We start from the raw sequence: 23,966 nt of genomic DNA on the forward strand, positions 1-23,966 counted from the left end.
TCAAGTTGGGCGGAGCACATCAAGTATTTTGAGAATGTAATTAACAACTTAAGGCATGATTCAACTGGTTCTGCGCCTTGCGAATTGATTTTTGGCCAAGAACCGCACAATGTGATTGTAGATATGGTAGAATTCCCTATTCTAACGCAGATATCCACAGAGGAGGAGAAGTTAAAGGCTAGGGCAAATATAAGAAAAAGAGCATTGGAAAGGAAGAAGCGTCATGACGCAAAAGCTGTACCCACCAGTTTTCAAATAGGTCAGTTACCCTTGTCAAAACCAAGGAAAAATCAAAGAAAAGAAATGCAAAAACAAAGAAATTCATGAACGTATACCAAGGACCTTTCAGGATCATAGGAAAACCACATGCCAATGCATATAGCCTAGAGTAACCTAAGAGTAAAAAGATAATAGGTCTCAGGAACGTGATCGACCTAAAGAAGGTCATGGGTAGTGAATGAATTCTGTAGGCAGCTCTGCAGTCCCAGCTGGGTGAGATCTTCTTTCCTATTTCAGGTCTCACTCATTCTTCATCTTTCTTATCCACCAAAGTTTCGACTCCTTCTTTGCAATACAAAAAAATTTCCGTCATGGCTATCAAGCCATGAGTTCTGTAACCATTCTATCCACCGATTAGTGAAGAAAATACCTAATGTGACAAACCTAACAGTGACATAAATAAATGAGAAGTATGATGTAATTAAGATACAAATGTATTTGAGTAACAAGTATGTATAGAACCTTGGTAATATTATAAGTACAAAGTTGTTGCTTTATTGGAAATGGTCCACCGACAGTAATTTAGAAAGATATACAAATTAGTGTACAAGCAGGATCTGAAGTGGCAGTGAACCTATTGTATGCTGTAGAGCTAACTAATTAATAGTAAAAGAGATTGCTTAGTGTTTTGAAAAATATGCAGATAAGTTGTAAGAATGAACTCATGTTGTGTAGCAAGGAATGGCAGTGTAATAGAATTGAGTAGTGTTTGTGGTTGAGACGTGAAGGACACGTCCCTGAAATATCTATAACGTTGGAGCTGGCCGTTGTTTGGTGTAGTGTGACGAAACACACCTACACATATTTAGGTTATGAGTTGGAGGCGTGAATGCGAGCATAAATACCATTATATTAGATGAGACAGAGCAGCTCATGGTGTCCTATAGGTTTACGGAATGTAGCATTACGCTCGTCCACAATTACTTAATGCACTTTAGTAGAGAGAGACTACCTGTGGTTTCAGCATTCAATCAAGTGGAAATGGATTGCAACGTGAGCAAATTGATCAGCTGCAATACACTATAGATATGAAATAAATGTGCTATCCTATGTGTTAAATGTTAATAGAGTGAGTGTTAAATAAGTACATACACTAGCAACATAATTGACGTGAAACATTATTTATAGCTCAGCATAAATACACTTCGATGAAGTAAGCACATAATTGCAGATGTGGGACTGACACAGCAGCAGAGGACCAATAAGTGGATTTAGTAGTCATCTAAACGTAGTGTGGTTTGATCACTCAGAACTGTACTATTACCACAAGTTACTCACGTGTACAAAGAAGCTGAGAAGACAACTACTAATCAAATATACTCATACTATCTCTAAGAATAAGGTAATTGAAGATGAGTCAGTTAAGTAAATAAAATACAAATGTATCAGAAATGTACCGAGCATTGGTTCAGTGTTCCGGCCCACATATAATAAATTGAAATTAAATAGGATTTATGAATGTATGCCTTGACCATAAATTTTATCTAGTACGTGACTAACGGCGTTTTGAGCCATTTGTTTACCGATTTTATGACAGTTAAGTAACCACGAGAGTGAAATTGAAAAAGTTCTGTTAATTTTGTTCCAGTAACATATTGAAAGATAAAATGTATATATCCCCATTTCATTGTGACCCTCCCTTAGATATTAAGTGAACAGAGTCTGAGGAACTCTTTTTGTTTGTTCTACAGGACAAACCAGATAATGGCAGCCTGGTAGCTGCGTGAAAGCGTGGAGTGACTTGGACACAACTCACAGTGACCCCTCCCATTTCCCCATGTAATTTAGAGTGAATATGAAGGATGCACACCATAGCAATTTCCCCTCCTCTACCCTTGTGAATGGAAGTGTAGAACGCCAGCCAAAGCAGCTACAACCAAGTGTGTAAAAATGAAATTTTTCATGATTTGTGAAATTTTCTTTCAGGTTTACAAAAGACTGCTAAGATATAATTATCTGTTTATGTATCATAAATAACTGTGTTATTTTCTTTCAATTTGTGTATCTAAAAATGTATTTAAAGGATTTAAGATTTTCATAATTTTACATATTTTATGTGTTTGCCTGTCTAAGGCAATATGTATGCCAAAGTGCTTAATTGATTTTGCTTAAATTTTGAATGATAATGTTGCTTATTAAGCAATGAACATCACAGAAATTCAAATAATTGAAGTAGGTAATAAGTTTTCTTTTAATATTTCTATATGTTTACATTTCAATTTTAATTTTCATAGGGAGTTAAGCTGTATTCTTGCTTCCGTTTTTGTAATTTATTTTTTTCCATTTACCTTCAAAAAAATTAAGTAGAGGGTTATGTAGGGAAGCAGCCTGCTCACGACTTATAAAATTCACATTAGTCTTTCCATTGTGTGCCAGCCTAGTCCGCTGTAACTAGCTCTGAAGTCATAAATGTTGCGCAATACTTTAAAAATTAAGTAAATAACCTGAAACGTTTCTAGCATGTCAGGAGTAATATTAAATCAATATGTGTTGAATATCAGTTCAAGAACTTTAACCATTTCCGAAATTTGGATGTTTTTCTGTAAAAATCATTGGCGCAACAGGAAAGAGCTAGAAACTTAAAAATTTATGTTTAGAGTCCTTTCGCATAATAATTGAGTAGAAACAGTAGTCTGGATCTCGCTAATTAAAATTTTATTAGAAATTCATGATGTTCTGGTTTTTGTCTTAAAAATTAAGGAAGCAAGATAGATTAAGGAGGCGAATAAATAAAGCTAGGATGTTTAAATTTAAGTAGAAGGGAGATCCGCTGTAATCATAAAGATGTGAGATGTTTCAACTGAATAACTATAAAACTATAGCGATAGCGTATCTCCAAAGGGCAAGTTCAAAGCTCGGCTACTGCGTGTAGTGTAATTAAATTAATTCTCTCGCCCAAAATATTTGACTTAGCCACACCAGACTTTTATTTTGATTACTTACCTGTGTGCTGATTGCACATTTACATTGAGAGCTTCATCGGCCATAAGCAAAGTAAGCAATCATTTATTCGATAACTTAAAGTGGTGCATTACTAGCCCAACGGCTATTCAGGAGAGCGGATTTGATCAGGCGTTCCCTTAGCCGTCCGCACCGCAGCTGTATATGTAAGAACGCTGCGTGAGGAAAAAAGGCCCCAGTTCTCTCCAGATGCTGATTAGCGCACCATCTGTGCCGGGGGTCGCGTCGCGTCAATATCAGTTCTATAAAAAGCCGTGGATGCCATAATAAGTTACTCGGGATACACATAACCATGAAATCGTTTTTGAGTGAAGGGTTAATTCTGGGATGTCTTTAATGATCTATCTTCAGTTTGCGTATGTCGTATTTTCACGTGCCGCCGCAGGACAGACATTCTACCATTATTTAGAGTGGCGTTTGATGAACATTAGCATCAAATTATGGTGAGCATTCACTTAAACATTTAATTTGAACAGTTATAGTTGTATCAGCGCATTAGACTCTGAAGTGCTCTGGCAGTTGGATTGTGTGGATTCTTTTGGTCTGTGACTTTCAGAATATGGTGAACATTTTAGAGAGAATGGCTTTTGATTATTAATCCCAGACAATCTCCTAATTCCTCAGAGCTATAAGCTATAGCTATAAATGTATTTCTCAGATGAAGTGGGCACTAGGAATTCTAATTACAGACTTCACGTTTTGCTAATCACTTTCTGTTTGCCAGTATTGTAGTTAGAGAGCCAGTGTTGAGAACGGCAAACAACAGCATTAAATAAATGTAATAGGAACATATATAACAATTAATTTCCACCTGCCGCCCCAGACAATGAACGATGAGTGTTTTATGGTGTATTGATCCTGATCACAGCTGTGGCAATAGAATTTTTATTTTGAAAGCCGAAAGTGGAGAGGAAAGAGGGCATTTCACAGTCTTATTGGCCCACATGATTCTCGCTAACTGACGCTGCAGATTTGTCGTAAATCATTCTTCTGGGGTAAGAATATGGTAACAGATAATGAGGTGAATGTAAGCAAAGCAAAGAAGCCTTCAGAGAGAGTGGAGATTATTCTTATCATGAAAATAGCAGTACTGGTATCCAGCTGTAGCACAAACTCTTTTACGTGATACAAGAAAGCTTTTCATCTAACCTTAGTGACAAATATTTAAAATACGAGACTTTACTGTGTGACCACCACGGGACAAAACATTTCAGCTCTTACAGGAGTGAAGAGCATTGCTTTTTGTTGTAGTTCGACGTTAATTTACTCTCTGGAAGCCACCTGCTAATGTTATTGACTAACCTGTTAGATGGCTCTACATCTACATCCACACGATTACTCTGCAATTCACAGTTAAGTGTCTGGCAGGAGTTTCATCGAACCACCATTAAGCTACTTCTCTGCCGTTCTATTCTAGAACAGTGCGCGAGAAAAACGAATAGTTAAATTTTTCCGTGCGACCTCTGATTTCATTTATTTCATTATGATGATCATTTCTTTCTACGTAGGTGGGCACTAACAAAATATTTTCACACTCTGAGGAGATAGGTGGTTATTGAAATTTCGTCAGAAGTTCCTACCTCAGCGAAAAACATCTTTGTTTTAATGACAACCATTCCAATTCGTGTATCATATCCGTAGCACTCTCTCCCCTGTTTCGCGGTAATACAATATGATCAGATCTTCTTTAGCTCTTTCGATGTCCTCAATCAATCACATCTGATGCGGATCCCACACCGCACAGCAGCACTCCAGAAGAGGGCGGACAAGCCTAGTGTAAGCAGCTTAGATCTTTTACATATTGTTCTCCATCTAACAATTTTGTCATCTGCAAAGGGAAAGTGTTTCTAATCATATCTCAGGTTCATTATTAGATCATTGATACAATTATTTTTTTTAAAAAAAAACGTACTGTAACAGAATCTGTGGCAACTTTCCACTTTACATATTATAATCTATTCCCTGTTTGTTAAACTGGAGGAGAACTTTCTGCTTTCTTCTTCCCAGATCTGAGCTATTGCCCAAGGTTTTCCGTTATCCTATGATATTCCAATTTATGCAAAATTGTTTGACTACAAAGGCCTTTGTTAAATCAAAGACAATAACTTCTGTCCCCCTCTGCTGCCCTAGTAATTCCTCACACTCAAAACAACAAATTCCTTTTCCTGTGAATGCTATTTCCTCGAAGGTAAACTTCCAGTCTGCCAATAAATTACGTATCCTTAGATGTGGAATTCGTCCCTTTTACATTATGTTTTAAAACGTTCGAAAACACTGGATTCAAAGGATTTTATTTCATAATTGTGTACATTATCTTCTCTCCTTTAACTAACGATGCCATTTAACGCTCTTACTCTTCCGGCAAAGGTGAAATACTTCATTTCCAACACAAAAGAAATCAACATTTGTCTTTAAACTATTACGGTCACTTTTAAAGGTATCATTGTGAACCCAATATTCGAAAAGATACGTAAATTTTTATTTTTAAATATTTAACGTCTCAAAAATGAGATGGACATGAAGTGAAAATGGCTAAGGAGGAGTGGCTAGAGGACAAATGTGATGATGTATAGGCTTATCTCACTAGGGGTAAGATAGATACTGCCTACAGGAAAATTAAAGAGACATTTGGAGGAAAGAGAACCACTTGTATGAATATCAAGAGCTCAGATGGAAACCGAGTTCTAAGCAAAGAAGGGAAAGCAGAAAGGTGGAAGGAGTATATAGAGGGTCTATACAAGGACGATGTATTTGAGGACAATATTATGGAACTGGAAGAGGATGTAGACGAAGATTAAATTGGAGATACGATACTGCGTGAAGAGTTTGACAGAGCACTGAAAGACCTGAGTCGCAACAAGGCCCCGGGAGTAGATAACATTCCATTAGAACTACCGACAGCCTTGGGAGAGCCAGTCCTGACAAAACTCTACCATCTGGTGAGCAAGATGTATGAGACAGGCGAAATACCCTCAGACTTCAAGAAGAATATAATAATTGTAAGCCCAAAGATAGCAGGTGTTGCCAGATGTGAAAATTACCGAACTATGAGTTTCATAAGTCACGGCTGCAAAATACTATCGCGAATTCCTTACAGACGAATGGAAAAACTAGTAGAAGCGGACCTCGGGAAGATCAGTTTGGATTCCGTAGAAATAATGGAACAAGTAAGGCAATACTGACCCTACGACTTATCTTGGAAGGTAGATTAAGAAAAGGCAAACCTACGTGTCTAGAATTTGTAGAGTTAGAGAAAGCTTTTGACAATGTTTACTGGAACACTCTCAGATTCTGAAGGTGGCAGGGGTAAAATACAGGGAACGAGAGCCTATTTACAATTTGTACAGAAACCAAATGACAGTTATAAGAGTTGAGGGGCATGAAAGGGAAGCAGTGGTTGGGAAGGGAGTGAAACAGGGTTGTAGCCTATCCCTGATGTTATTGAATCTGTATATAGAGGAAGCAGTGAAGAAGCAAAAGAAAAATTCGGAGTAGGTATTAAAATCCATGGAGAAGAAATAAAAACCTTGAGGTTCGCCGATGACATTGTAATTCTGTCGGGGACAGCAAAGGACTTGGAAGAGCAGTTGAATGGAATAGATAGCGTCTTGAAAGGAGGGTATAAGGTGAACATCAACAAATGCAAAACGAGGATAACGGAATGTAGTCGAATTAAGTCGGGAGACGCTGAGGGTATTAGATTAGGAAATGAGACACTTAAATTTGTAAAGGAGTTTTGCTATTTGGGGAGCAAAGTAACTGATGATGGTCGAAGTAGAGAGGATATAAAATGTAGGCTGGCAATGGCAAGGAAAGCGTTTCTGAAGAAGAGAAATTTGTTAATATCGAGTATAGATCTAAGTGTCAGAAAGCCATTTCTGAATGTATTTTTATGGAGTGTAGCCATGTATGGAAGTGAGACATGGACGATAAATAGTTTGGAAAGGAAGAGAACAGAAGCTTTCGAAATGTGGCGCTACAGAAGAATGCTGAAGAATAGATGGATAGATCACGTAACTAATGAGGGGGTATTGTATAGGACCGGGGAGAGGAGAAGAAGGGACCGGTTCGTAGGACATGTTCTGAGGCATCAAGGGGTCACCAATTTAGCATTGGAGGGCAGCGTGGAGGGTAAAAATCGTAGAGTTAGACCAAGAGATGAATACACCAAGCAGATTCAGAAGGATGTAGGTTGCAGTAGGTACTGGAAGATGAAGAAGCTTGCACAGGATAGAGTAGCATGGAGTGCTGCATCAAACCAGTCTGAGGACTGAAGACCACAACAACAACAACAAATAATTACGATGTTTCTGAAGATGTTTACTTACCTTCTGCCAGTATCTCCTTTATTTCCTCGTAACGCTTATCGTCGTGAGGTATGACTTCGAAGCCGAGTTTGCTAAAAGTCTCCAAGACTGCGTCTTTGTCTCGGCTGGTTCCTTTCCTTTTCGGCGGCCTGTACAACTCGCCGTCTTTGTACTCACGGATGTCGAACTCATAATGGTTGAAGACGAGAGCCAAACCACGCTTAGTATTACGCATGAAGTATTCCTCGTCGTCTTTCGAGACGCCAGGGTTCGGCAGCTCTTGCATCACTCGCGGACGTTTGGACGTTCTACAACCAATTGAGTGTCATTCAGTGTTTGTACATTGTAGAGCAAAGCAACTTGATCTTTTTAGAAATCCATTCAAATAGAAGTAACGCAGATACTTATTTAATTATTTGAATAGCACCAAGGACAACATCCAGCTTTTGTATTTACAGAGTTCTCGAGACGATATGAGGCAGAAGGTTTCCATTATTGCCAATACTCTGCTTTAACTGAACTATCATAGGAAGTTTCGTTCAACTCTTCCCAGGATATCGACGGATATGTTGGTGTCAGCTTCAGAAATGTTGTTTTCCAGGAGACTAGGGTCCTAGGGCGATCGTTGTACACAAATTATTTTAAATAGCCAGTCGTAAGTGGCTAAATCTGGGGATCATGGTGGCGAGTGGAGATCCCTCCCCAAGGAAACGAGATGTCCTGGTAAGAGTTATCGCAAAACAGTCATTGATTCACATGCTGTGTGTCCCATGACACAGTCCGGCTGGAACCATGCATCTTCCACGCCTGTTTCGTTGAGTGTTGGCAGGAAAAACTCCTGAATCTTGTGGACATAACTATCAGAAGTCACCGAAGCTGCCCGTTCGTTTTCTGCAAATAAACGTGGACCCATTATTTCAGCTCGCGATTGTGCACACCAAACAGTTACACGTTGTGAATGTAGGGGTCGATGATGAAGTCGTCTGGCTACTTATTTACGAACGCCAAAAAATTAATGTGAGACTCATCACTGACGAAAACAACGTCGAACTCAGAGTTTCATGTTTGTTACTAATGTTGATACTGTGTGTACAAATCAAGCAGCATCTCTTATAGCATCAACAGCGTCATGCTGGAGATTAAATCTTGTTGCAAGATGTTCACCCCATCACATCACATGCACTTTCTCCAACACCTGTTACTGAAATTATCCATTTTGTTGTCTTTATTCCTGTACTACAGTGTTGACGAAGCTCTTAAAGCTGAAAGCGGTCATGCTGCACCATCAGTCACCGCTATTGAGGCGTAGCGCCTTATAGCGATCCTGCCTTGGAGGCGGTTAAGTGGGAGACGTGTCTCAGAGCTGGATAGTGACAGACGGTGACGCGAGACTGGACGCGCACGTAGTTTATGTATCAGCCGATAGAGGACAGTATTGGATAGGGGGACTGTGATTTTAGTTTTGATTGTGACCACTAGAGTGCACTAAAGTAATAGAATGTTTTTCATAAACTGTTCTAGTATTTTCATAAAGTGTTATTATTACTTTTTGTGTATGTAAAATGTTATAAATGTGTTTTAGCAGTATGAATGATGCGTGAGTGTGGTTTAAGGTTTAACAAGTTATTTAGTAGGATATAGTGTGGGAACATTTCGAAGAAGTATGGATGTGGACAAAGGGGATTTTTGTAGAATAGATTTATAAAGTAAGTTTATGGTGGTGAAGGGAAAGTTAATTCAGGTATAAATAACAACATTAAATAACTTTATGCATAAGCAAAACTTCTGTATATTAGATAATTACGTCGGTAAAAAGTGCAGTCGTGAGGTTTACTATTTTGCGATTGGTTATTGATGAAAAGCGCGGACTGAATGTTGTTTTGCTATTGGCTGTTCACCAATGGTAAAGCAATATTCTTCTCGCACCTTTCTCTGCTGATAGAGAGGACTCAGAGTATTCTAGAGAAGAGTGGAAGCCTACCCATGAAAGAGATCGGACGTGTACAGTAGTAGTTCCGATGGAAATGATAAGTTGCCGGATCTAGCAGTGTTTCATACATCAAAAGTGTTGGAAAGTGACGGCATAATTATTCCGATGTGTGTGTAGAAATTCGGAATGTTTAAGTGAATTTTGTGACGAGAAAAACATATATCCCGCGTGGCGTATTGAGCAGGTCGGTGGCTAAAAACTGTGACTGCTTTTCGTACCGACAGGTTTCATATTTGGCGAGCATTATCAATCCAAAACAATCAGTATTTTTGTAGGTATTACGTTTTCGGGAAATGCAACACCATAAACTTGCTAACGTGAATGGAAGGGATTATGAGCGACTGTGTTAAGACTAGCACGGGCTTGTCAGTGAAACTGGTTCACCTAAGTTTCAGAATATATTAATTGAGGACAAAATTTCCAAGCATTCATTTCGTGTTTCTCCCGAAACGTAGATTAGTGACTTTAATTGCACCCCGGTTCACGTCGAAGTACATTAGACTTCACTCGGCTTCCCTTCTGATTATCTGTTGAGACAATGTTCTCAGGTAGGTGCAGGTCCGTCGTAAAGGAACGGAAAGAACCGCGCCGCCGCACTATGTCATCAATTATCATGCCGACAGCGTAGCAAACATGTGCACTGTCATGAATGAGATCGTCACTGACAATAGCAAAACAGTGTGATGTTCCAAGGAAGTGAGCAACACATGTGAATATTGATACCTGTGATGTGAGCCAGTGGTAACTTTGAATTTAGTTCTGAGCAACAGACCAATTCTCAGCAAAGTCGAAATGAAGAATTAATGTATAAGTATTCTGGGATGTGACTGATTTTACTTCTGCTATGATCTGTCTCTGAATCCTCCAAAAAGGATGGTGAGCTATTCCTTTCACGACCCAATGCTTAACCTCTGTAACATTCTTATCTCGTCCTGCTGTCTGCTTCACCAACTCTCCTCTGTCCCACAATGCATAGGTTACGTCATTGGCAGGATCCTGAAGATGTAATGCTTCAACAATCATCACTTAAGCACCAGGACAGATTACATACTCCTGAAACCATCATTTATCTTGCGGCTCTTGTCATATACACATGAGCCTCAGGTCCATCTCTGTGTACTATTTTTCTGTGACACTACTTATGGCGAAAGAAACAAGTTTCCAATTAGTGAGGTAAATAAATGTGCATACTTCTTTCACTGCCTAGCATTTTACTCATGTTGGTAGTAAGGAGTAGAATTCTGTGAGACCAATTTTCAAATTTGAGTTCTCCTTTTTCATTAAGAGATATGTTTTTCTGAATCATCTTGTCATATGTCTTTTTACCTTTTTAACTTTTTCACCATTTTCACTAACAGAGATAACATAACCCTCGTTAAGACCTCGCCTGTTGTAATATTTGTTATCACTTACGTAATATTCCAGAGCAAAAGTAAGCATATCGTCTTGCAATGGATTGCCACAGTTGGAATATGGGCATGCTCAAATACCTTTCTCATTCTTTATTTTATAAGCTTTTGAAATCAAATAATGTGATGAAGTGGCTATGTATTTCGGTACCTACTGCTTAGAGTAGCTACCTGGTATCAGTGTCAGTAACTGTACCTTCTCAGTACAAGTGGCTTCTGGGACAGAAGTATTTAGGTTTTGAAACCACACATCACATTTCGTGCACATATCACTATCTTCAGGGTCTGCACCAAGTGCATCTACATTATACACTTCAGAAAGTTTTGAAAATGTTGCCTGTTCAAAGTTGTTTCACTTCCTTCTACTTTTCTTTTTACATACCGTGTTCTTCTTGTGCATCTTATCTTTCCTGGACGTTTAAGGTGGGGTATAATATGAGCTAGACAAGAAACGCTAACATTCAACACATCAACAACTTCACACCCAGAAATATAAACATCTGCAATGTCTTCTACAATGTCTTCTTCACATTTTGGTGATGGGGATCGTCCAGCTGAGTCGGCACTAAATTTCTTCTTGTGAGGAGTGTAGCAATTCCTGCACAATTGATGTAATGCTAATAGCGTTACTTGAGGACCAAGATATTTCTGCAATACCTCTGACAGACTTCCAACAATTGTGAAGTGTTTTTCACTTTTCTTAAACACCACCTTTTTGCGTCTTTTTTCATAGCCCACCCATCTCACTCTTTCACTTCTGTATTTCCTCACCGGCACTATATCTAACAAAAAGTTCAAAACAAACACAAAACTCAATGCATAGCGGTTCATGTGCAAGTTCTCAATCGTTTGTTATAAACAGAAGAGCGCATATTTTACACCAGAAATTTAATGTTGCAAATTATGCAGAATATTGAGTTTTTTTTAACACTTTACACAGAAAAATATGGCCCACTGGTTTGCATTGACTACTAACATATTAACCAAATAATATTTAGCGTAATTTTCAAAAGTTTTCGGATGTGGATTTTCTAGTAAATAATTCGTAAAAACTCGTAAAAATGAATTTTTTAATATTTTCAGTAATAAATATTTACATAATACAGACAGATGGAGCAGGGAAGATACTGTTTATAATTACATCAGTAGTATCTGGTAATATATCAGAAAAGTTAGCGTTCTGTGAATTTCGAAATTAGAAGAAAACGTTTTTTAATTGGAAAAAGTAATTTAAATTTCGTTTTTCGTCTTAAATTTGTAATTTAAAGGAACCCTTTAGGTGTATGGGTTAAATAAATTTCAAGACATTAACAGGGAGCTTTATAGCAAAATATCTGCCATGTCCCCAGTACTTTTGGTTCATTAGTTTTTTTTCTCTACTGTTATAAGAGTAATTTACAAAATAAACATTCTTCAAAAGGCCATAACATTTACGAAAATTAACATAAAACTAATACATTTTATTTTTTAACACTTAACGATACAGAGGTCTAATATATATTTTTTCAGAGAAATTCATGACCATGAGTTGACATGAGCTGTATGGTTTGAGATGAAATCACCCAGATGTGGATCCATCCATGAGGAACTGCTTGGAGAGTGTGCAGCAAACAGACTTGAATCGGAGGGAAGTGCCATTGCAGAGGTACTGAAGGCATCAAAATCAACTAAACTGCCTGGGATCGATGTACTGGAACCATTAAATCATATACCAGCAAGAAACTGATTTGTATTAAAAATGATAAATCATTTTCCTCGGTATGTTGTCAGTGACACCCGCACATGCAATGGCTAACAACTGGATAATCGAGTTTGGAGATCCAAGTACACTGACCACAACCATGGCACGAATTTCATGTTGGTCTTATTGAAGGAGCTGCGTTGGTTGTTGCAAGTGAAGAAGTGAAGAACTAGTACTCTTCATGCAAAGACTAAGGACATAATGTAGTGGGTTCATAGGACAATCAAGAAAATGCTGGTCCTATGTGATGCCACATCACAGCGATTTGATTTGGATACATATCTTAGGTTCGTGTATAACTGAAAAGTACACTCGAATACTCGGTTATCCCCTTATGATTTGATGTATGGGCGGTAGCATCATCATTCGATTTCATAAACACGAAGAATAAAATACAAGAAGAATGAGAACGAGTACAGAAGACGAATTAGAAGGCTTGAGAGAAGCAGGAGGAATCAGTGAAACATATGGCAATTGACTGCAGTTTAAAGTAGGGCACTGGGTGATGTTATCCGCCCCTCACAGGCTGAAGGGGAGGATGAAGAAGTTCATCACAAGGTATGAGGTGGTGAAGGCTACTTCACGAGTCAACCTAAAGCATTAGTTAACGAGAAGAAGGGTATTTTGAACATCTACGACCTTTTCAAAATAGTCTGAACTCAAGAGTTTTTATGGCAGAGTCAGAGAATAACATGAGGAGAAGGAATAAGAGGAAGAGACAAGAAAATGTGGTTGAGCCTATGCAAGAAGTACCATATATATTAAGATCAAGGATATGAGTGGTGTTTGTTACAGATTTCGTTTCTTATATTTATATATTACCTCGTATATAGGATTGTAGTGAATTACTTATTTTAACACAAATACTTTTTCCGTTATTTTTGTTATATTTAATGGGCTTTCTAGCAGCAGTTGTCTTCCGAGGGGGGGGGGGGGGGAGTGACATTAGCCCCTGTTGCAATATGCATTTCATCATATTTACTAGGCATCAGTGGCGCTGAAGGTGATTTTTAACGGAAGGGAAATGCGGAATAACGTGAGAACTTTGGGAAAAGTACTCAGCTGACTTTGGCAAGGGGTGCTGAATCCGGTGTAGTAAGCTGCATACATCCTATGAGCAACTACGGGAACAAATAAGATGGGTAGTGGAAGTTGTGGCACGTACACATGGAAGAGGGGACGGTAGGATGCTGTGGGAAAAATTTAGAAAACGGTATCTGAGACGGCATGGCTTCATTTACACATCTTGAGGCTGCAGTGAGTGTGTCCCGGCTGTGGGGATCCAACGGACGTCCAACTTGACTCAGGAGTTTGCCGATGGATCCGCACTGGTGGCCGCCCTGTTACTGCTTGAATTGAGGTTGACCCCACACCTGTGGTCGAGTGGAAGGTCGCCTTGAGGCGTGGCAGGCAGTGAAAGACTTCCCAGGGGGCTGAAAGTAAGGACTCCCTGGTTAGTCTGACGACCAGTTTCCAGGTGCTGTCTGTGGCTGACACTCTCGCTGAGCCATATGCAGTCACCTGTCCTTTTCTAGAGGAAATCTCTCAGCCTGCAAGACCCAGGCAGTCACAGGGGGTGGGATTATTGATAGTTGGGAGGTCCAATGTTAGGCGCATTATGGGGTCCATCAGATAAATGGTTGCTAAAGAGGGGAAGAAAACCAGTGTGAACTCTGTGTGAGTACTGGGTGGAGTCAATCCAGATGTGTAATGGATCCTTCCAGATGCCACGGAGACTACAGGATGCAGCCACGTGCAGATGGTGGCCCACGTCGGTACCAGTGATCAGAAGAGATTGTCTCTGGTTTCGAGTGGCTATCAGAAGTAATAAAGGCTGCCAGTCTGGCTTGCGAGATGAAAGCAGATCTCTCCATTTGTGACATAGTTGACGGGGCCGATTGTAGACCTCTCGTACTGAACTAAGTGGAAGGTCTGACTCAGAGGCCCAGATGGTTCTGTCATCGTGTAGGCTGCACATTCCTCGATTTGCGCCAGAGGGTGGTGGGATTTCGGTTTCTACTAAAGAAGTCAGTAGTCCATTACACGCAGGAGGTGCCTACACGTGTAATGGGGGTTTGTGGCGTGGACGTGACGGTTTCGTAGGCTGGAGGGTTTGGGGGAAACATAGAAAGACTTCAGTCTCAATGGGTGCAAGTCGAACGCAGGAAGACTTAGATCTAGGAACAATCGGTATAACAGTTGTAAATTGTCTTATCTGCTCTCGGAAAAGTGCCAGAGCTCCGAATGCTAATAGAAAGCACTGGTGCTCATTTCGTTATAGGCTCTGAAAGCTGGCTACGTCCGGAGATAAGTTAAGCCGAAAATTTTGCGAGGGACCTAATGGTGTTTCAGAAAAGCTAGGCTAAAGACAGCAGTGGCGTCTTTGGTCCTTTTAGAAGGAGTTTATCTTCTAGCGTAATGGAAGTAGATAGTTCCTGTGAGTTCGTATAGGTAGAGGTCATTCCTTTCATCCGGAATAAAATAATAACTGGATCCTTTCACCGACCTCCCAAACCAAATGATACAATTGTTGAAAGGTTGAAAGAAAACTTGACTCTAGTTTCAAACACATACCCGACCTGTTCAATCAAAGTTGATGGTGACTTCAAATTTTCCCTCGATATGTCGTCGAAAATACATGTTTAAATCCACAGATACGCATTTTGTGCTATTCCTATTATCTGAAAATTATTTCGAACAATTAGTTCACCAACCTACTGGAACAGTAAACAGATGTGAAAACACACTTGACCACTCAGCAACAAACACTCCTGAGCTAATGGGCATCAAAGTGAGTAACACGGGTTTGCCGTAGCGACACTGAATATCTTAACTCTCAAATCCTCCAAAAATAAACTAAAAATATATTTATTCAAAAAATCAGACAAAAATTCGCTTGACACCTTCCTGAGAGACAATCTCCACTCCTTCTAAATTAACTATATAAGTGTAGAGCAGACGTGACTGAGATTCAGAGGAACAGTGTCGACAGCAATTGAGAGAGTTGTACGAAATAAATTAAGAATAGACGGAGCTGATTCCCCGTGGTACACAAAACAGGTCAGAACACTGTTTCAGAAACAACGAAAACAATATGTCAAATGTAGACGAACGCAAAATACCTAAGATTGGTATCTTTTACAGAAGCTCGAAATTTAGAGCAGAATTCAATGCGAGATGCTTATAACAGTTTCCACAACGAAACTATCTCTCGAAACATGGCACAAAATCCAAAGAGACTGTGGTCGTATGTAAAGTATTCTGGCAGCAAGACACAATCAATGCCATCTCTGCTTGATAGCAACGGAAATACTATCGATAGCAGTGCTACTAAAGAAGAGTTACTGAACACAGTCTTCTGACATTGCTTCACCAAAATAGAGGAAGTAAATTTTTGCCAATTCGAATCAAGAACAACTGGCAACATGAGTAACTTAGAAGAAGATGTGTTCGAAGTAGTGAAGCAACTTACACCACTTCATAAAAGCAAGTCTTCCTATCCAGACTGTATACTAATTATGCTTCTTTCAGACTACGCTGATTCAATAGCTCCGTACTTAACACTCGCATACAACCTCTCGCTCGTAGAAAGATTCGTACCCAAAGACTGGAAAGTTGCACAGGTCACACCAACATTCAAGAAAAGCAATAGGAGTAATCCACTAAATTGCAGATCCACATCATTAACATCGATATGTATCAGGATTTTGGAACATATATTGTGATCAAAAATTATTAATTACCTCGAGGAAACAGTCTAGCGACACACAGTCAACAGGGATTTAGAAACATCGTTCTTGTCAAACACCACTAGCTCCTTACTCACGCGAAGTATTGAATGCTACAGACAAGGGATTTCAAATTGTTCGTGATTTCCTGTCAGAGAGGCCACAGTTCGTAGTAATGGATGGAAAGTTATCAAGTACCACAGAAGTAATTTTTGGCGTTCCTCAACGTAGTGTCACGGGCTTCTGCTGTTCCTTATCTATACAAACAATTTAGGAGACAATCTGAACAGCAGTCTTAGGTTGTTTGCAGATGACACTGTCGTGTATTGTCTAATAAAGTCATCAAGAGATTCAAACAAACTGCAAAATAATTTAGAAACGTTAACTGTATGGTGCGAAAATTGGCAGTTGAGCCCCATAATGAAAATTGTGAGGTCATCCACATGAGTACTAAAAGAAATCCGCTTAACTTCGGTTACACGATAAATCATTTAAATATGAAGGCCGTAAATGCAACTGAATATCTAAGAATTGCAATTGCGAACAACTTAAATTGGAATGAACACACAGAAAATGTGGGGAAGGCGAACCAAATACTGTATTTTATTGGCACAACACTTGGAAGATGCAACAGATGTACTAAAGAGAGCGCCTACGCTACGTTTGTCCGTTTTCTTTTGGAGTAGTGCTGCGTGGTCTCGGACCCTTACCAGAAAAGGCTAACTGAGTACATCGAAAAAGGTCAAAGAAGGGCTACACGTTTTGTATTATCGAGAAATAGGGGAGCGAGCGTCACGGAAATCATACAGGATGTGGGGTGGACATCAATAAAACAAAGGCGTTTCTGGTTGCGGTGGGAACTTTTCGAGAAATTTCTATCACCAATTGTCTCCTCCGAATGTGAAAATATTTTATTGGCGCCGACCTACGTAGGAAGAAACGGTGACCACAACAAAGTGAGGAAAATCAGAGCCCGCATGGAAAGAAATAGATGTTCGTTTTTTCTGCACACTGTTCGGGAGTAGAATAAAACCGAATTATCGGGAAGATGGTTCGGTGACCCTCTGTGAGGCACTAAGTGTGATGTACGCAGATTTAGGTGTATTTACTGGAGTAACCGTAAGTAATACATGATCAAAAATCCATTTCATAGTTACATTTATGGGAGCAAATCTATCTTTCTTCTCTCATTGCATCTTAGGATTTGCAAGAATACTATCAGGATATTCTCACTATCCATACACATGCGAGGGAGATATTAGAGAATGAAACGAAAAACTGTACGAGCGGTAAGTAGACTAGCATAGGGAAATAAGTAGCCAGAAGCGTGACACGTTACAAAGACAGATTTTAGAGAGCGAATTGCTTGACAACACATGGTCGTTACGGAAATCGTCGAGTAGTGTAATAGACTACGCTAGGAAACCGGAGGACACGATAAATCGGATTTTGTGAGTTTGGAAGCATGAGTAGAAGTAATGCGCAAGGGAATTGTAGTGAGGAGGCTATTACAAGTATTATCAGATAGCTTATGGGGCACATGAGGGGTAGTCTCAAACTTGCAAGAAGATACACGTCATGTGTTTCATGGATAACTGTGTGCTAATTTTCTGTCGTCTGAACAGTACTTGTGAGTGTTATAGACAGCATGGATAAAGCTGCCGCCTGAGTTATACCTGATTATGGAACCCAGTAGATACAACGTGTCCTTCTATCACCGCATAGCATCACTAAAGGTGAAAACTGACCGGGTACGATTGTGAGTTCTCTTTCGATTTATAGTAACAGGAAGACACATACAGCTGAAGTGTTACGCCATTCACACATACCCAGTCAGGGGGGCAGCCCTTGAGGAGATCATGCAGATTGGAATCCGTGGAACATTACTAACATCGGAAGATGGCTGCAAGCACACAAAATCGACGAAGGAGCTACAAATCGTTGAAGGGGGAATACCACACCAGGTCCGACAAGAGTTAAACAAATTAGCTTGAGCACATGCGTGTTACAGTTGTTCTTACCCAAACAGAATGGACAAGATAGTGTGAGGGATAGCGTGGAACCTAAAGTGCATTTCCAGCAAGCAGCTTTTCATTGGATTTGCTATACTTGTGGTGACATGGTAGTATTGACTAGTTGTTACGAGCAGTGCAAGCTCACTGAGGCCAGATGGATTCAACTGAAGGGTAGTGGCTTATCAACCAGCAGGACTAGATGCTGTATAACAGGACCAATCTTCCATCTACCAGCAGAGATTACAGTAATCACGCAACTGAACGTAGCACAACGACAGATGCACAGTCCAGAAGTACCTCTGGAAGTATTGCCAGCACCGAATATAACATTTGTAAACCAACGTTAGAACCTGACCTAATCCGTTCGCCAGATAGATATACTGAAGTGCAGGCAGGGCACATTTCAGTGCATCAGCTGAAGGATTGCTTTAAGAAAATCATCACTTTTAAATATAAAAAATGTTGCAGATTGCTTTTCTTGTGCGAATCTGCGCTCTTTCCGTAAGGAAATGTTTCATGTGGTCTACGAAAAATATAATAAAATGTTTATGAGCTGTGAATCATATCAGCGAGAACAGTGAAATCAGCCTATGGTTGAAACGAATCGGAGGAATTGTATTTTCAAATGTTTTGTTGCAAAACATAAGGTGGAAGCCAAGCTCCTCTCAACAAACTATACTCCTTTCTGTTGTCTCCATCGAACTGAAAAGACATATTTTATGTTAAGTCTCTCTGTAATGGAATTAGTTTGATTTAGAATTAAATATGTCACAATGGGTTATATTTATGTTCGATTTAAAAGGATATGTACTCCCTGTAATTATTAACTGATACTTGCTTTATAAATTTTTCTAATATTTGTTTCAAAAAACCTGGAACTGTGAGGTCATCAGATCATGGTATAGAGACTAATATGCAGAATGAAATTTGTGTTCCGCCATTGCTGTAAGCAAAGCGCATTCCTTCCATTATTTGCGGATCATTTAACAGTGGCTTATATAATTCTGAGCAAGCGCAAACTACATATGATCTGGCCACTGTCAGCGAACTGCGAGTCTACTGCTCTCGCTTCTGTAAGATACAGACCCCACACACAGAAATGATAGTGGTGTTAAATTACGACGATTCGTAAATGATAAAACTTCAGGAGCCAGCTTTGTTTTGAAATCATTGCAGTCTTTTTAAAAAATGGCTCTGAGCACTTTGGGACTTAACTACTGAGGTCATCAGTCCCCTAGAACGTAGAACTACTTAAACCTAACTGACCTAAGGACATCACACATATCCATCACTGCCCGAAGCAGGATTCGAACCTGCGCCGTAGCGGTCGCGCGGTTCCTGACTCTAGCGCCTAGAACCGCTCGGCCACTCTGGCCGCGCAGTCTTTTTACATGTGTATCAGATGCAGTAGAGAGAATGCGTGCCACCATCAATGATGATCGTTGTTCAGCTGCTCAATCAGAAATGAACTACACTGATTTACTAATTTTTATTTTCAAAATTTCTGTCATTTTATTCAGATACCGTAGCCAACAATGTGTCACAGTTACTGTAGCATGTAGATCAGTTCAGTGAAGGACAACGATGGGCGAGAGTGATTTTGATTGCACTGTCACACTGGCTCAAGTTCCACCATTCTAGAGCATAAGAAATAGTGAGAGTGTAGGCATGCAGTGTGAAAGAGAAAAAGATAAAACGGCGCAGTCGGACAACTCACGAAGGTTAAAACCGCCAGACGTGCAAAAGAAGTGTGATAAATAGACTCATAAGTAAAGTAGCTAAACCAGTATACTACGTAAGATAAGATGCGATAAACCTGATAACCCTAAACGTCATGACCACTGCCCAACGCGATTTTTGGCAAGTGACACGGTAACAAATATGTATAACTGGAGCAAACACGGACGGGGGATCACCATAGCGAAGATATTGGCTGCAAATGGCGAAGTCCATTAAGATAAGTGACTTTGACAAAAGGCAAATTATTATTACGCAAAGCCTGGGAACGAATATCTCGAAAACGGCGAAGCTGCTCGAATGCTCACTGCTGCTGTCGTGAGAATCTACGAAAAGAGGTAGGAGGACAGTGAAACCACAACCAGGCGCTTCCACGACTCTTCACAGAACATGGGGCTCGCAAGTCCGTGTGCTCTGTAAAGTAAGATACGGGATGATCTGAGGCATCCCTGCAGAAACAGCACAATGCTGGTGAACGCACACGTGTTTCGGAGCACACCGTTCATCGTACAGTGTTGATCTACATCTACGTCTACATGATTACTCTGCAATTCAGATTTAAGTGCTTGGCAGAGGGTATATCGAACCAAAATCATACTATCTCTCTACCATTCCACTCCCGAACAGCGCGCGGGAAAAACGAACACCTAAACCTTTCTGTTCGAGCTCTGATTTCTCTTATTTTATTTTGATGCTCATTCCTACCTATGCAGGTTGCGCTCAACAAAATATTTTCGCATTCGGAAGAGAAAGTTAGTGACTGAAATTTCGTAAATAGATCTCGCCGCGATGAAAAACGTCTTTGCATTAATGACTTCCATCCCAACTCGCGTATCATATCTGCCACACTCTCTCCCCTATTACGTGATAATACAACGAGCTGTCCTTTTTTGCACCCTTTCGATGTGCTCCGTCAATCCCACCTGGTAAGGATCCCACACCGCGCAGCAATATTCTAACAGAGAACGAACGAGTGTAGTGTAAGCTGTCTCTTTAGTGGACTTGCTGCATCTTCTAAATGTCCTGCCAATGAAACGCAACCTTTGGCTCGCCTTCCCCACAATATTATCTATGTGGTCTTTCCAACTGAAGTTGTTCGTAATTTTAAACCCAGGTACTTAGTTGAATTGACAGCCTTGAGAATTGTACTATTTATCGAGTAATCGAATTCCAAAGGATTTCTTTTGGAACTCATGTGGATCACCTCACACTTTTCGTTATTTAGCGTCAACTGACACCTGCCACACCATACGGCAATCTTTTCTAAATTGCTTTGCAACTGATACTGGTCTTCGGACGACGGTAAATTACAGCATCATCTGCGAACAACCTAACAGAACTGCTCAGATTATCACCCAGGTCATTTATATAGATTAGGAACAGCAGAGGTCCCAGGATGCTTCCCTGGGGAACACCAGATATCACTTCAGTTTTACTCGATGCTTTGCTGTCTATTACTACGAACTGGGACCTTCCTGAAAGGAAATCACGAATCCAGTCGCACAACTGACACGATACCCCATAGGCCCGCAGCTTGATTAGAAGTCGCTTGTGTGGAACGGTGTTAAAAGCTTTCCGGAAATCTAGAAATATGGAATCAACTTGAGATCCCCTGTCGATAGCGGCCATTACTTCATGCGAATAAGAACGATGTTTTCTGAAACCATGCTGAATAGGTATCAATAGATCGTTCCCTTCGAGGTGATTCATAATGTTTGAATACAGTATATGCTCCAAAAACCTACAGCAAACCGACGTCAATGATATAGGTCTGTAGTTCGATGGATTACTCCTACTGCCCTTCTTAAACACTGGTGCGACCTGCGCAATTTTCCAATCTGTAGGTACAGATACACTCCTGGAAATTGAAATAAGAACACCGTGAATTCATTCTCCCAGGAAGGGGAAACTTTATTGACACATTCCTGGGGTCAGATACATCACATGATCACACTGACAGAACCACAGGCACATAGACACAGGCAACAGAGCATGCACAATGTCGGCACTAGTACAGTGTATATCCACCTTTCGCAGCAATGCAGGCTGCTATTCTCCCATGGAGACGATCGTAGAGATGCTGGATGTAGTCCTGTGGAACGGCTTGCCATGCCATTTCCACCTGGCGCCTCAGTTGGACCAGCGTTTGTGCTGGACGTGCAGACCGCCTGAGACGACGCTTCATCCAGTCCTAAACATGCTCAATGGGGGACAGATCCGGAGATCTTGCTGGCCAGGGTAGTTGACTTACACCTTCTAGAGCACGTTGGGTGGCACGGGATACATGCGGACGTGCATTGTCCTGTTGGAACAGCAAGTTCCCTTGCCGGTCTAGGAATGGTAGAACGATGGGTTCGATGACGGTTTGGATGTACCGTGCACTATTCAGTGTCCCCTCGACGATCACCAGAGGTGTACGGCCAGTGTAGGAGATCGCTCCCCACACCATGATGCCGGGTGTTGGCCCTCTGTGCCTCGGTCGTATGCAGTCCTGATTGTGGCGCTCACCTGCACGGCGCCAAACACGCATACGACCATCATTGGCACCAAGGCAGAAGCGACTCTCATCGCTGAAGATGACACGTCTCCATTCGTCCCTCCATTCACGCCTGTCGCGACACCACTGGAGGCGGGCTACACGATGTTGGGGCGTGAGCGGAAGACGGCCTAACGGTGTGCGGGACCGGAGCCCAGCTTCATGGAGACGGTTGCGAATGGTCCTCGCCGATACCTCAGGAGCAACAGTGTCCCTAATTTGCTGGGAAGTGGCAGTGCGGTCCCCTACGTCACTGCATTGGATCCTACGGTCTTGGCGTGCATCCGTGCGTCGCTGCGGTCCGGTCCCAGGTCGACGGGAACGTGCACCTTCCGCCGACCACTGGCGACAACATCGATGTACTGTGGAGACCTCACGCCCCACGTGTTGAGCAATTCGGCGGTACGTCCACCCGGCCTCCCGCATGCCCACTATACGCCCTCGCTCAAAGTCCGTCAACTGCACATACGGTTCACGTCCACGCTGTCGCGGCATGCTACCAGTGTTAAAGACTGTGATGGAGCTCCGTATGCCACGGCAAACTGGCTGACACTGACGGCGGCGGTGCACAAATGCTGCGCAGCTAGGGCCATTCGACGGCCAACACCGCGGTTCCTGGTGTGTCCGCTGTGCCGTGCGTGTGATCATTGCTTGTAGAGCCTTCTCGCAGTGTCCGGAGCAAGTATGGTGGGTCTGACACACCGGTGTCAATGTGTTCTTTTTTCCATTTCCAGGAGTGTATATCGGTGAGCTAGCGGTTGTACATGATTGCTAACTAGGGAGCTATTGTATCAGGGTAATCTGAAAGGAACCTAATCGCTATACAATCTGGACCTGAAAACTTGCCCGTATCAAGCGATTTGAGGTGCTTCGCAACCCCTAAGGTATCTACTTCTATGAAACTCATGCTAGCAGCTGTTCGTGTTTCAAATTCTGGAGTATTCCATTCGTCTACTCTGGTGAAGGAATTTCGGATACCTTAAAGCAGACCACCGCTACTTGTTCACAGGTTGACCAAACGACATCGTCAGTTACGATTGCAGTGGTCACGGGAACATCGGGAGTCGACCGTCGATCACTGAAAATGTATGAGTTCTTCAAGTAAGCGCATTTTTACTGCATTAGGCCGATGCGTAGCTGTACCAACGCCGTCATCGAGGTGAACGGCGACGCGACGGGCGCAAGCTGTTGACAGCAGTATAATGCTACGGAAGACAGTCACCTGCGGTTGTCTGGAAAGTGTGGTAGTAATCGAAAACACGC

At 41.1% G+C, this 23,966-nt stretch overlaps 1 protein-coding gene across 3 annotated transcripts in view; it reads right to left on the bottom strand.

The window, feature by feature from the left end:
• Nucleotides 1-23,966, bottom strand: part of LOC126281729 (caspase-1-like) — a 161,569-nt gene that overhangs the window by 54,709 nt on the left and 82,894 nt on the right. For all 3 annotated transcript variants that reach the window (XM_049980916.1, XM_049980912.1, XM_049980925.1), the window contains one exon: nt 7,569-7,855. In XM_049980916.1, the coding sequence (XP_049836873.1) occupies nt 7,569-7,855 (287 nt within the window). The remainder of the gene's footprint in view (nt 1-7,568; nt 7,856-23,966) is intronic.

The sequence above is a fragment of the Schistocerca gregaria genome, chromosome 1, assembly GCF_023897955.1.
Source record: "Schistocerca gregaria isolate iqSchGreg1 chromosome 1, iqSchGreg1.2, whole genome shotgun sequence".
NCBI lineage: Eukaryota > Metazoa > Arthropoda > Insecta > Orthoptera > Acrididae > Schistocerca > Schistocerca gregaria.